General features: G+C 42.0%; 1 protein-coding gene across 1 annotated transcript; it reads left to right on the top strand.

The window, feature by feature from the left end:
* Positions 1-324: 324 nt before the first annotated feature.
* Positions 325-9,295, top strand: LOC125885262 (protein FAM117B-like). The gene is made up of 9 exons (XM_049570812.1): positions 325-379; positions 2,295-2,530; positions 5,007-5,090; positions 5,285-5,395; positions 6,695-6,838; positions 7,045-7,252; positions 7,390-7,510; positions 7,885-8,147; positions 9,165-9,295. Exons 1-9 carry the CDS (start codon positions 325-327, stop codon positions 9,293-9,295), a joined length of 1,353 nt encoding a protein of 450 aa, XP_049426769.1.
* Positions 9,296-12,417: the final 3,122 nt, after the last annotated feature.

The raw sequence follows: 12,417 nt of genomic DNA on the forward strand, positions 1-12,417 counted from the left end.
TTTGTAACAATTAATTGTCAAGCAACCCAGAATTTAACAACAATTTTATTATATTTTGAGCTAAAGTAATAAGAAAAGTGAATATTTGGTGGTTTTCCCAGTTTACTATGATATATTGTAATTATTATAATAGTAGGTGACTGTTGGTTGGACGTTATAACCTATTTGAAGGCATCACTTTGGGCTTATAGATGTCTGTGCAAGCTGGCCTTTTGCTCTTGGCTAATTAAAGAAGTCTGTCTTGTGTTATGAGCTTATCTGTTTTGCAGTGACCTCAGTGTAACTCCTGCAAAAATGGCTTGAAATTATATCACCCACAAACCCATGATACAACCAAATAACGTCTGGTACTACCAGTGCTCCTGCTACTACCAGTGCTGTCAGCCTACAGTACATTGTAGTGGGTTTCTGATTTGTGTTTGCAGACAGGAAAAGCAGCAGTCAAAATAAAGAAGGCTGAGCATTTTGCTAGCAGACTGCTGATACCCAAACCCCTGTTTACTCACAAACACACACACACACACACACACACACTCACACATTGTTTTAATGAAGATCAGTCGGCCCCGTTCCCTAGCAACAGCAATGTGTGCTGGTCAAGGCCCTGCCAAATTTAGCTCCTGGACCAGCACCGACAGTCAATGCTGTGTGTTTGTGCGCACAGATACATGCTGCAGGTACAGTGTGTTGTTATCAGGACTGGGGAGGTTTGCAGTTCAGTTTGGGAACAGCCAACAAAAGAAAATAAATGCATCTTCAATCCTGCAAGGTGCTTTGCTTCCAGTAAAATTGATTCTGTTGTTTGTGTGTAGATGGACTGGTTTATTAATGCTGCATTGTTGTATCATTTAATATTAATCAGGGTTTAACCCCACACAGGGGCAGAATCCTACTGAGTGTGTGCTGATTTACTATTATATTATTAGTAGTAGTTGTATTAGTAGTAGTATTAGTACTTGTTGTTTTCCTCTGCAGCAGTTATAACTGTGGATTGAAGCAAGAGGCAGAAACATGAAATGTGGTCCAACAACTGGAAATGGTGTGTAAATGTTTCCCGAGAAATATGAGCCCAAGTGGCCACATGGTGGCGCTGTAATTGACGCCCAAAAACGCGATTTTAAAAGGCCATGTGCCACACACAGTAAATCCAATTGATTTGAAATTTGGGACACATATTCAGCACAGTGTGATTTACAAAAAACCTCTGGATCATAAAAGGCAGCCATGATGAATTCATTACTAATTTGTAAAGTGGGGGTGAGATGGCGAGACTTGAGTGTGCCGTTATTGAAATGCTGTATACATTGTAATGACGGTGTGATTGGTCTCACTCCTTCTTTAGCCAGAATTAAACCAGCTGAATTGACTTTGCTCAGCCTTGCTCAGCCCAACACCCACTCACTGCTGCTTCCTTCTGTTGGCCAAGAAAGGGCTTGGACCTACTTGCGGTGATATTATTATTAAAATTGGTTGTTTTACATCACAGTTAACTTTCTAGTGCAGTTCAATGCAACAAGCATCCACTTGATTGTTAAGACAATTTAGCATGTTAGCCTATTCTAAAATATTGTGAATTATGCTATACGTGGAGATATTATAGGGATAATTATGGAAACTATCATAGAAGTATATACACTGTGTATTCTCTTACTTGAATCAATTGTAACAACATTTTCTAGGCATGTGATCATGTGAAAATTTCATGTAATGTGACCAAAATAAATGGAATTAATGATATTCCAAAATCATCAAAATATGCTTACAAATCTTAAAATGGCACTAAATGTTTGTATATTTAAGGTTTGTTGTGTTTGTTTTCTAATGCAAAACTGGAATCTGAAATTAGAAATTAGAATTTGCTGATGCTAGCTGATACCGTAGAAGGGCCCATAGGCGTCGGTGGACCTGTGCACCCATGCAAAACATGTTGCTGCATCTCTGAATCAGGGTCAGTCGGGCAGAAGTCAGCACCTGCCCTCAGTGCCTCCTCCACCCCCACCGCCCTGCTTTAAGCTGTGTTAATGCCATTAACCAGGGGCTGTGTGAGACTAGAGGGGGCATATCCTCTGCCCAGCACGGGACGGATTAACATCAATCTGGCAACACACACTCATAGACACAAATGCACCCACGCACACACAAACCTAGACAGACAGGGTAAGACAGCCACAAGCTTATCCTGCAGGCCAGCTGTGTGTCTGTTGATTTGTTGATGTGTTTACCATGTGTTGACAAATAAGTTGTTTACAGGCAGACCTAACTCATCCTGGCTCCTCTCTGTCTTTCCTCCTCAGACTGCATCTGTGGCCTTAACCTCCCACATCTTCCTGCGGTTCTCCTCCACGTCCTCCGCCGTCCCCCTACTCTCCCTCTGAGCGCTCTGCTCCCCATTCTCCTCTTGGTTACCCGCCATCGCGTCCAGCTGTGGCCCTCACAGGGCGCGCTCGCTGGCTCTCACCTGACAGGTCCCTGGCCTCAGGACGACAGCCAGCACCAACAATCTCCCTACATGAGGGACAAAGCGACTCAGGTGAGTGTTGTAGGGAGTTTATGTTTGTGTGAGTGGTGCATGAGTTTGAGTTGTGTTTATATGCACAGGTTGAAATCAAACAAATAACATTTAAATGAAAGTGCATGTGCAGAGAAAAGAAAAATCCACTAGGGCTTATTGATTTCCTCAAACTAAAAAATACTAAAGCTGTTAAAAATAGGATATGACATAACAAAACAATAACAGAGATTGAAAATGGGTGCCTTTTAAATATGTTCTGTAGGATTTAGTCATTTTAAATAAATAAGAAAAAGAGTGTCATTAATTAGACCCCTCTATCTGTTTAAAAAAGGACCTCTGCCTCTCAGATGTTTGGGAAGATTAGACAACTGTCTGCTTTGCCTCTTTGAATTGTGTCTTATACACATTTAGACAATGCTAATATCACAATTAGCCAGAAGCCTCCAGAAATAAAGGTGCAAGGACTTGTGTGGGTGGCATCTATAACAAAGTGTTTCTGGAGAATTAACCCAAAATTAGAAACAGAGGCTATATGATACATAGAAACTGTAAGCAAATAAATAGTCAGTAGCCAAACTGTGGCCTGATGCCTGTGTTTAAATGGCCCATGGCAAATTTTTAAAAATAAACCAGGATATGACCTGAGCATATTTCTAATAAATTGCACAGTATGAACATTGCACAGCCTAGTTTAAACACAATGTTGCTGCCATTGTAAATAACGACAGCTAGCAAGCCCTGCCATTGCACGTTTGAATTTGAGTGCCAGATTTTGCTCCTTCACCTACTGATTGATTACTAGTCAATGCAAACATTTACTTCAGTAAACATGGGGGTAGACCTGAAAAGAGGGAGAGCAGAGAAATAATTTTTGTAATTGTGGGTGCACTAGTAAACTACTGTAATGTCAAAATTTCTGGTCTAAAAAGCACTGATTTTCTTGCAGTGTAACCAGTTGAAAATTATCTATTTACTTTTATTTGGCCCGTGACTCCTTGAATTTGACTGTATTTGGCCCACAATCAAAAAAAGTTTGGCCACCTCTGGTCGACAGCCACACTGACGGTTCTGCAGGGCTGTATTCACGCACAGGGGTGCTTTAAACTCCATGCTAACTTTAGCATGCTAACATGCTCACAGTTGCTATGCTAACATGCCTATGTTTAGCAGGTGTAGTGGTTACCATGTTCATCTTAGTTTAGCTCGTTAGCATGCTAACATTTGCTTATTAACACTAAACAAAGTAGAGCAGAGGCTGGTGGGAATGTCATGTACAAAATTTCATCACATTCATCTGATAGTTTAAATATTTCTGTCTGGACCAAGTAGTGGACAGACAGACTGACTATGGCAACCTGAACCAAAAAAAAAAGGGTTTGTGTGGTCTTTGCGTCTGTGTGTTCCTTCTTCAAACGAGCCATACTGAATGCCTGCAAGACATACGTGTGTTCATGAAGCAGGCGATCAATACGATTGCAGACGGTTGCATCATCATTATCATGCTGTGTTTCCTCCGACTATCACTCACAGACTGACTTTGAACCAGACTCAGGTCAAACAGAAGCTGTAAGATATTTCTTTAACGGAGGGTCATGTCAGTCCACAAACCAGACTGGACACACAGACGTTTCAAAATCGCCTCAGCTGTTGTTTCTGTTCTGTTTTTACATCACTAAAGAGAACATTTCTTGTACTTTTAACAACATGCTTAGCTGTAATGTGGGTCCTTTGGTGCTGCTGACAGTGCTTGTTTGTCGACATTATTAACTTGATTATTACTGCATTTCTCCTCCTTGTTTTAGTCTCCTTAGAGTAGTCTTTCCTAACATGTTTGACTTGTGACCCCATATGAAGCAACGTCTCCTTGTAGCCAGTTGTCACAGTTTATGGCCTCAGCAGTAATGAGCAGTTTCCTTCTAAGGTTGTTTCTTCAATCTTTTTTCCTGGCATTTTTATTTATTATATATGTATTACTTTATAGGACTTCACATTTGTTTTTCTTATTCTCTAGCCTTCTCGACAGCCTTTAAAGAATTCTGCATTTCACAACATACATTTTTGATGAAGTTAAAAGCAAAGTTGACTCAGTAAAAAGGCCGTTTTTGCAGTAATCTTTTTTTGTTGTGCAATAAAATGATTATAGAACAAGAAAAGACATGTACAGGGACACGTAGACAGCCAAAAGAGATCATATAAAATTAGACTAAAACAAACGATAAAGATTTTGCAGTGGCCTTGTGAGCAGAAATGACAGAAAAACATTAGAAACTGGGTTTTAGGATGTTATGATTGGCCTCATATGATTAGGTAAGCCCCTCCTATGCAGGACTCCAAACCAAAACTATGGATTATTTGCATTATTTATGGATTAATGAATCCAGGTCTGGTTTTCTTGTTACTTTCTTCCTCCCACGTTTCTTAAAATTAAGCTGTTTTGTGCTTCAGATGTTTGATATTTAGCTCTAACCGCTCTCTGTGTGTCTGTGTGTATCAGACCCCCAGGGCCTGGGCAGATGAGAGGAGGAGGGGCTCTCACAAACGCTCGGCCTCCTGTGGGAGCACCGATCAGCTCAAGGAGGTCAGTTTCTTTCCTGATTTTACAGTCCAAATAAACAACCAGCTGGACAGAAAATGCTCTGTTGTGTTGTAAATAAAAGCTTTTTCTGAGTGTTTCTATGCAGCAGTTATCACTGAACACACCACCATTAACAAGACATGCCTATACATCTATATGTCTAAAGTGTCTGTGCGTGTGTGTGTGAAACTCCCCAGATTGCCAAACTGCGCCAGCAGCTTCAGCGCAGCAAACGCAGCAGCCGCCATCGGAGGGATAAAGAGCGCAAGTCCCCGTTCAATGGCAGTCACACCATTATCCAGTCGCAGGTGATCAATAGAGACAGTGTGCTTGAGTGTGTGTGTATGTGTGTGTGTGTGTGTGTGTGTGTGTGTGTGTGTGTGTGAGTGTGCTCTGTCTCTGAGAGGAACTAGGTTGGCTCCCTGATCTGGAGAGTTTTGAGGACGTCCCACTTTTACTTACGATCCTGTTAATTTGATTTGTGACGTGGAGTTTTGAACAGCCTCTGGTCTATGAAAACTCAGCTGAATTGGGTTTCTCTGTTACTGCAGACACTCACACATGCTCCTAACGCCCACTCCTGTCATGTTGCTGTGTCAGTGACAGTGGCACAGCCAGTCATGCGCTCCCTGTGGAGTCTGCTGGAGCGCAGCTGTCCTGCTTTCTGGGCCTCCTCATGAGACAGAGAAAGGAGGACTGGCTGTGTCCACATGCAGCCTTTCTCAATAAACCTCTGACAGGCTTGTTAACTGATACAAAGAGCCACCAGCTAGCAGGACCACACTTACAGAGTAACATAAAGATGAAGACTAGCATAACTTTTTTGGGGGATCAATGTTTTGATTATTTTTGTTGCAAGACAATAAAGCAAAACTATCAAGAGATTCGGAGACATGACATCATCAGTCCATGTGTTAATGCTGCAATCCATTGCAAGTCAATGGTCGATAATTCCGAGTCGGTATCCCTGACTTCCAATCTAAATGTGTCCCAGTGCATCTGCTCGTGAAAACATGGACACCTGGAGCAAGTGTCTGAGCTTCACAAGCACGCACAGAAGACCTACACCAATTACTACAGCACCATAAGTGAAGAGAAACGCGTCGAATGATTGTTTCATCGCACTTTTCCACATTAATTTCATGCAACTCTGTGATCTTTGACCTTGCTTATGAAAAAAAAGGTGCAAACTGTATGTGCTATGTGGTTGAAATGTGCAGGCATTAAGCTGCCTGTGGTTCTATAGAAACTGGGTTTTTGTGTGGGAGGAGGAAAATCAAGTGATGGAGCTGTTATTTTTCATAGTGCATTGTTCCCTGTAATAATGAATGCACTGTTGAGTTAATGATTCCAAGTCTCCTGTTTCTGAGGCTTATTTCAATATTTATGATTTATGCATGCTCATGTTGGTATTACAAATGCGGCTGTAATTTTTCTTGTGTGGGCTGAGAAATATCAAGCGTATATTTGTATTTTTCCTGTCTGTGGCTGCAGTGTTCCTGCTTACTGCAGCTAAATGAAAGTCAAAGTGCTCACAACATCTGTGAATAGGTGCAGAGTCTGTATTAACTGCAGCCGTGTGTGTTTGGGTCTTGTGTGTTTTGCAGTCACCTATGCCCAAGACTATTCTGATACCCATCCCTATATCCAAGTCATCGGCCCCTCGTTTCCGAAACAGCGTGGAGGGCCTCAACCAGGAGATCGAACGCATCATCATCCGAGACACCCCTGAAAAGGACGAGACTATCGTTGTGAGTTCCTCTGACAAACAGACTGGGGTTAGGGTGTTTAGAAAATGTGCTTTCAAATATTTGGTCCTTCCCTGAAAACATTTTGTTCTTCACTGAAGTAATTAATTCAGGTTTTTTAAGGATTCACGCACCACCACTGTACAGGGTTTAAGCCCCTGGTGCTACATTGTTATTGTGACCTGACCTCATTTGTGTTTGTATGACAGCCACAGGATGTCCCAGATGGGCACCGTGCACCCCCACCCGTCCCCCCACAGCGCAGCAGCAGCACCCGCAGCATTGACACACAGACTCCCTCAGGGGGCGGCCTGAGTGGTAACCACAGCAATTGTAGTAGCCGTCCCGACTCCATCTCGCCCTCCTACCTCACCGTCCTCAATGACACGGGTGGAGGCAGCCCCTATGAGGACAAAGGTGACTAACACACACACACACACACACACACACACACACCAAATATTGCACACCTGCTGTGCCAAAGTCTCTTTTAGCATGACCTGTAGCTGAGCCCAACCTTTGACCTCCAATCTCTCCACATTATCTGTCCTCAGAGCTGGGCCCCTGCTCCCCGCTGCCTAAATACGCTGCTTCTCCTCGACCCAACAACAGCTACATGTTCAAGAGAGAACCTCCAGAGGGCTGTGAGAAGGTCAAAGTGTCCGAAGAGACCATGTAAGTCAAAAAACTCGACTTATGTAAAAAAAAATGTATGTATCTACAAGGGCTTTACAATTAAATGAATATTAATCTCAATCACAACTTTGGCTCCACACAATTAAATGAACATGACAAATGCGATATTGATGTTTAAAAGGCGTGCTATGGTCATAGAAAGCTCGGCTGAATATCAAATCAAGCGCTTCTTAAACTAATAACCATGACAGCTGTCTGGCTGATGTACACACACTGTAGTTTATTTTGACTCAATCCAACATGGAGCCAGCAAACAAACACATCTTCAATACACCTCATCCTATAAGGGTGATGTCACCACTTGTATTAGTATTAGTACACAGCTAAGTGTGTCCCTGTGTGTGTGTTTTCAGGCCCAAACCTCTGCAGGAGATCCCTCCTTTCTTGTGTCCCGACCGCAACAAGGTCAACTTCATCCCCAACAGCGGCTCTGCCTTCTGCCTCACAGCATCCTTAAGCCCTTACTCCCGCCCCGGACCTCAACTTCCGCTCCGGGGTGGGCCTCCGAAGCCTGTCCCCGTCCCTCGTGCCTCTGTCCACCCAGCCCTGCCTCCTGGAGGAGCCCGAGAGCTTCTGACAGCCCACGAGGGCTTCAAGTCACCACAGCCCCCGAAAGGTCCCCCCAACAAAATCAAAATACATTTACCAGGAAACAACCCTTCTGCTCCAAAAAAATGCCTTCAGCATGCCAGCTAAGCTCTCTCTGATGTCCTTATCTTGTTGAAAAAGCGCTTCCCACTGCCTCTCCTCCTCAGACGACTACAACGTGAGAGTCCTGCAGCCCGGGTGTTTGCAGCTAACATTTCATCGCTTTCTTCTACCTTTAGTGCTGGTTATGTTCCTGTTTTTTGGGAGGAAAAGGGCGAAAGGACAGACTCTTTTATTTCATCGTATTATACCATGGCGCCTTTCCACGGACATATCTCTTTTTCTATCTGTAGTTATTTCTCTTGATATATAAAATATGCCTTCCATTAAGAAAAAAAAAAAGGCCGCTGGTTTCCTTGGCGACCAAGAGTTTGACCACGGAGGCTAATTTTGGTGCTGCCAGATTTATCGTAGCAAAACTTGAACGGTCGCGATAAGGAGAAGTTAAAAAATGTGCCTGATATTTTAGACCGCTCAGTTTCGCTAAACCAATGTAGTGCTCGGATCATGTTTGTTTCTTTAGCATGACACACATGATGTTTGCACTATGATGGCCATAGATACATACAGGAAGGCAGGGACAAGCAAAATATATACAAGTAAGCCCACACTGAGAAACAATACATATTAAGACCACCTGTGATCTAAATCCAGACATCTGTTTTGTACTTTCATCAGCCATTTACAGTGAAAGCTGACTGTAAACTGGTACAAGCTGATGCCTTTGTTACGCTAACTGGTAGCAGTGAACCGGTCCCCTGCCAGACGGTGTGTATCTATGGGAAACACAGGCCAGGGCTATGATGTGTGCAGCGTGTTCAACCTGTGTCTGCTTGCCCCTTCTTCCAAAGCGCCAGCCTTTGCTCGAAATGTCCCTTTTGACTTCACGTCCATCACAACTGCCCCCTTCTGTTCCTTCTCCTTCCAGCTCTTTCTCTCCTTTTCTTTCCTCACTGTAATGCTGATTTCCTTTTGTCTTGCTCAGCTAGTGTTGTTGTGAAATGTGTCCAGAAGGGCGCCGTCCTCGCAGGACGGGCTCTCTCTGGCTTGCAGGGCCTTGAGCAAGGAGAGGTTGGTACACCCAAATACTACACTGCAGAGCATGATGGTAGATGAAGTTCTACAAATCAGATTGAACCCAACAGTGCTGTGTTGTGTACTCAGCTGGTTTCCATCCAAAAATGATAGATCATTGCAGGTTATGACTAAATACGCAACGTCTTGTGTGGGCGTGGTTTGATCAGATTTGACTGACAGTGGCTGGTGGCTGTGGCTCAGGAGGTAGAGCGGTTGTTTGACCCCTAGCCTCTGCAGTCTACATGTCAAAGTGTCCTTGGGCAAGATACTTCCCTGTTACGGTGTATGAGTGTAAATTGTTATTAGGGCTGAACGATATGGAGAAAATCAAAGTTCACAATATAAGCTAAGAATGAAATCAAATGAAGTTACATCACTTTACTGTAATGCAGCCTTTAAAACCAGGAAACGACACCACTTACTGTTATTAGTATCTGTACAACCAATTAAATTATCTTGATCTGTATCCATAGTCAGACTAGATGGGGTTCACACTGGAAACTGGGTGTGCTTTAAGACAGAAACAGGCAGAGTTTAAACCAGAGAACTGGAAAACGGCTGGGTCCTAACCTTAAGTTTTTATTTCTAACCTGAAATTGATATGGGTTGATACCTATATATATTATTTATTAGAAAACGTAACTATTTACAGACCAATCTCAGGTTTGATCTTAGATTATTTTTGATCTGAAGATTACGAGATGAGATGATTTTCTGTCATCACGAGTGCACTCTGACAGATTTTACTCAGATGATAAATCTAAGACATCTAAAATTGGTAGTTTCATACAACAGTATCAATATATTGATATACTGACGAGCCCTATTGGTTTTTGCTCCTGATGAGCAGGTGCCACCTTGCCTTGTAAAGCGCTTTGAGTGCTTGCCAAGCACAGAAATATGTGACATCATTTTTCCCCAGCTGAGGTCTGCTCACTTCAAACCAGCGACCAAAGCAAGAACTGTAGTTTATTGGTTGACAGCCTCTCCGTGCTCCGCCCATCTTCCTGTAAATGTCATTACTACTTGACTGTGCCTGCTACGGTGGGATAGGAATGTACTGGGTTTGTAAATATAGAGGCACACTGTGTTTGTATTATCGGCTGACAAAGATATGTATCTGAATGAGTCAATAATTGTACCATACACCCTCCTCCTCCTCCGCTCCTCTTCCTCCCCCCTCCTGCTTTTTCTCCGCTGAGTACTGTGAATTACTACATGTCTCATTATTGTGAATAATAATGTATTTATTTATCAGGAGTGTAATTGGGTCTTCAGAGAATTTTAATCAAGAATAGATTACATCGTCCATCTCAGGTTGTAGTGAATAGGATACAAAAAAAGAAGAGATATACTAACTTCTCAGCGCACACTAACAAGTCTACTATTAAAGAGAGCAAACCAACAGCTGCTATCTATGTAGCCTCACACAGTGGAAATCCTGAATGATGTAAACCTGTAGCAGAGTAGAAGTAGAGAGAAGTGTGGATGTCATTTATCCAGTGACCTGATTTGGCATGAGTAACGTTTTTCTCGAGAATAAGTGAAGAAACGAAGAGTTCAGTTCCAAAATGAGATATCCACTTGCTGAAAAACAATCACACTTACAGCGACATGTTCTTATTTGTCGTTTTTAGACGTCTGTTTACAAAAACAAAAGTAGTTTGAAAGAGCAGATTCATACGAATACAGATTTATTTCAGATAATTTTTTTTTTCAAAGTGGATAAACCGCATTTTGGAATGAGGCTCGACAAGAGAAACACTTAACACAATGATTCTTTGTTTGCTTGTCCAGTTTATTGGAAATAGAACTGCCAAGTTTTCGTCTGTTAAACCCCTCGAGTGAAATAAAAAGGCATAGTTGAATTAAATAAAGCATTTGTGATTGACTTGAGAAATACATTCTTTTTTTTTAAGTGTGTAAATCAAGAGTAAACAGTATAATACATGATGTGACACTGATACAGTTATAGTTTCCCTTGTGACCAACGCACATCAGTAGACTTCCTTCCTGTGTCACATTAAAAACAAAAAAGAAAAAAATTACTTGACTGTATCGTATTTAAAAAAGCAGAGATAGGATAGTGCAGCTGATATAAAAAGTGTTTTTGGAGTTGTCTGACTCATAATTTTTTCCCCATGATGCACCTTAGCTCCACTGAGTGAGATTTATACAGGCACACAAATGTCGTTACTGAGGATTTGGTTTCAGTTGGTGCTCACAGACGTCATATTCACATCTCAGCAATTAGAAACCCGACTATACATCTTCATATTGTAACTGTTAACTAAACCACACACTCCAAAATGTCAGTCTTGGTCATTATTTCCCTCAAAATATAATCAGTGGGAATTAATTCTGTGAGATGGTAACAGTTCTCCAGTGTTGATTCTTTTCCGTAAAATAATAAATGCATCTCAAAATACACAACACACAGTTAAAAATAGACTTTACAGTGTTATTTTAGGGTCACTTTCTCAGTGTACTGCACAACAAAGACATCTGATTTTGCAAACAGTGTTATAATCTGAAAATAAATACATTTTGATGCATCTTAGGTGCAGAGTTACAGGATTTAAATAACCCACCCATCCCAAAACACTCTAATCCTTCATCCTGTTTTAAAATTTCCCTCAAGAACAAAATAAATGTTTCCTCCTTCACACATTTTTCTTGGCCTTGGACTTGTGATTGTGAAATCTAAACGACAGATGGGACTGAAGATGATTTAAAACGCATCCTATTATTACCCACACTACATTCAGAGCCAGCAGAATCTGGGATCAGGGTAGACGATTAGCATGAAGAGGCTGATGGTGGCGCAAAAGCACAAAGAGTTTGGACAGTGTGAGTTTCCACTGTGCCTGTAATCTGACTCCAGTTCAGGCTGTCATGACACCATCAGTGCTCTCCAGAGAGGCTCACAGTTCAGTGTTAGCCATTAGACTGAATCCCTAAGAGAAAACTGAGAATTTCCTCACAGGGTTCAATAAAGCGTCACATTATTTCTCAAACTGGTGGAGTCTTCAAAATCCAGAGTTTGTGCAGGGGTCTGTATCACAAAGCAAGTTCAAGTTTCGTTACCTGACTTCACTGAGCCTAACATCAGTGATCCTGGATGAAATGTTGGAGTTACATTTTTAAATACATTTCATCCA

This window comes from Epinephelus fuscoguttatus, linkage group LG24 (genome assembly GCF_011397635.1).
Source record: "Epinephelus fuscoguttatus linkage group LG24, E.fuscoguttatus.final_Chr_v1".
Taxonomy (NCBI): domain Eukaryota; kingdom Metazoa; phylum Chordata; class Actinopteri; order Perciformes; family Serranidae; genus Epinephelus; species Epinephelus fuscoguttatus.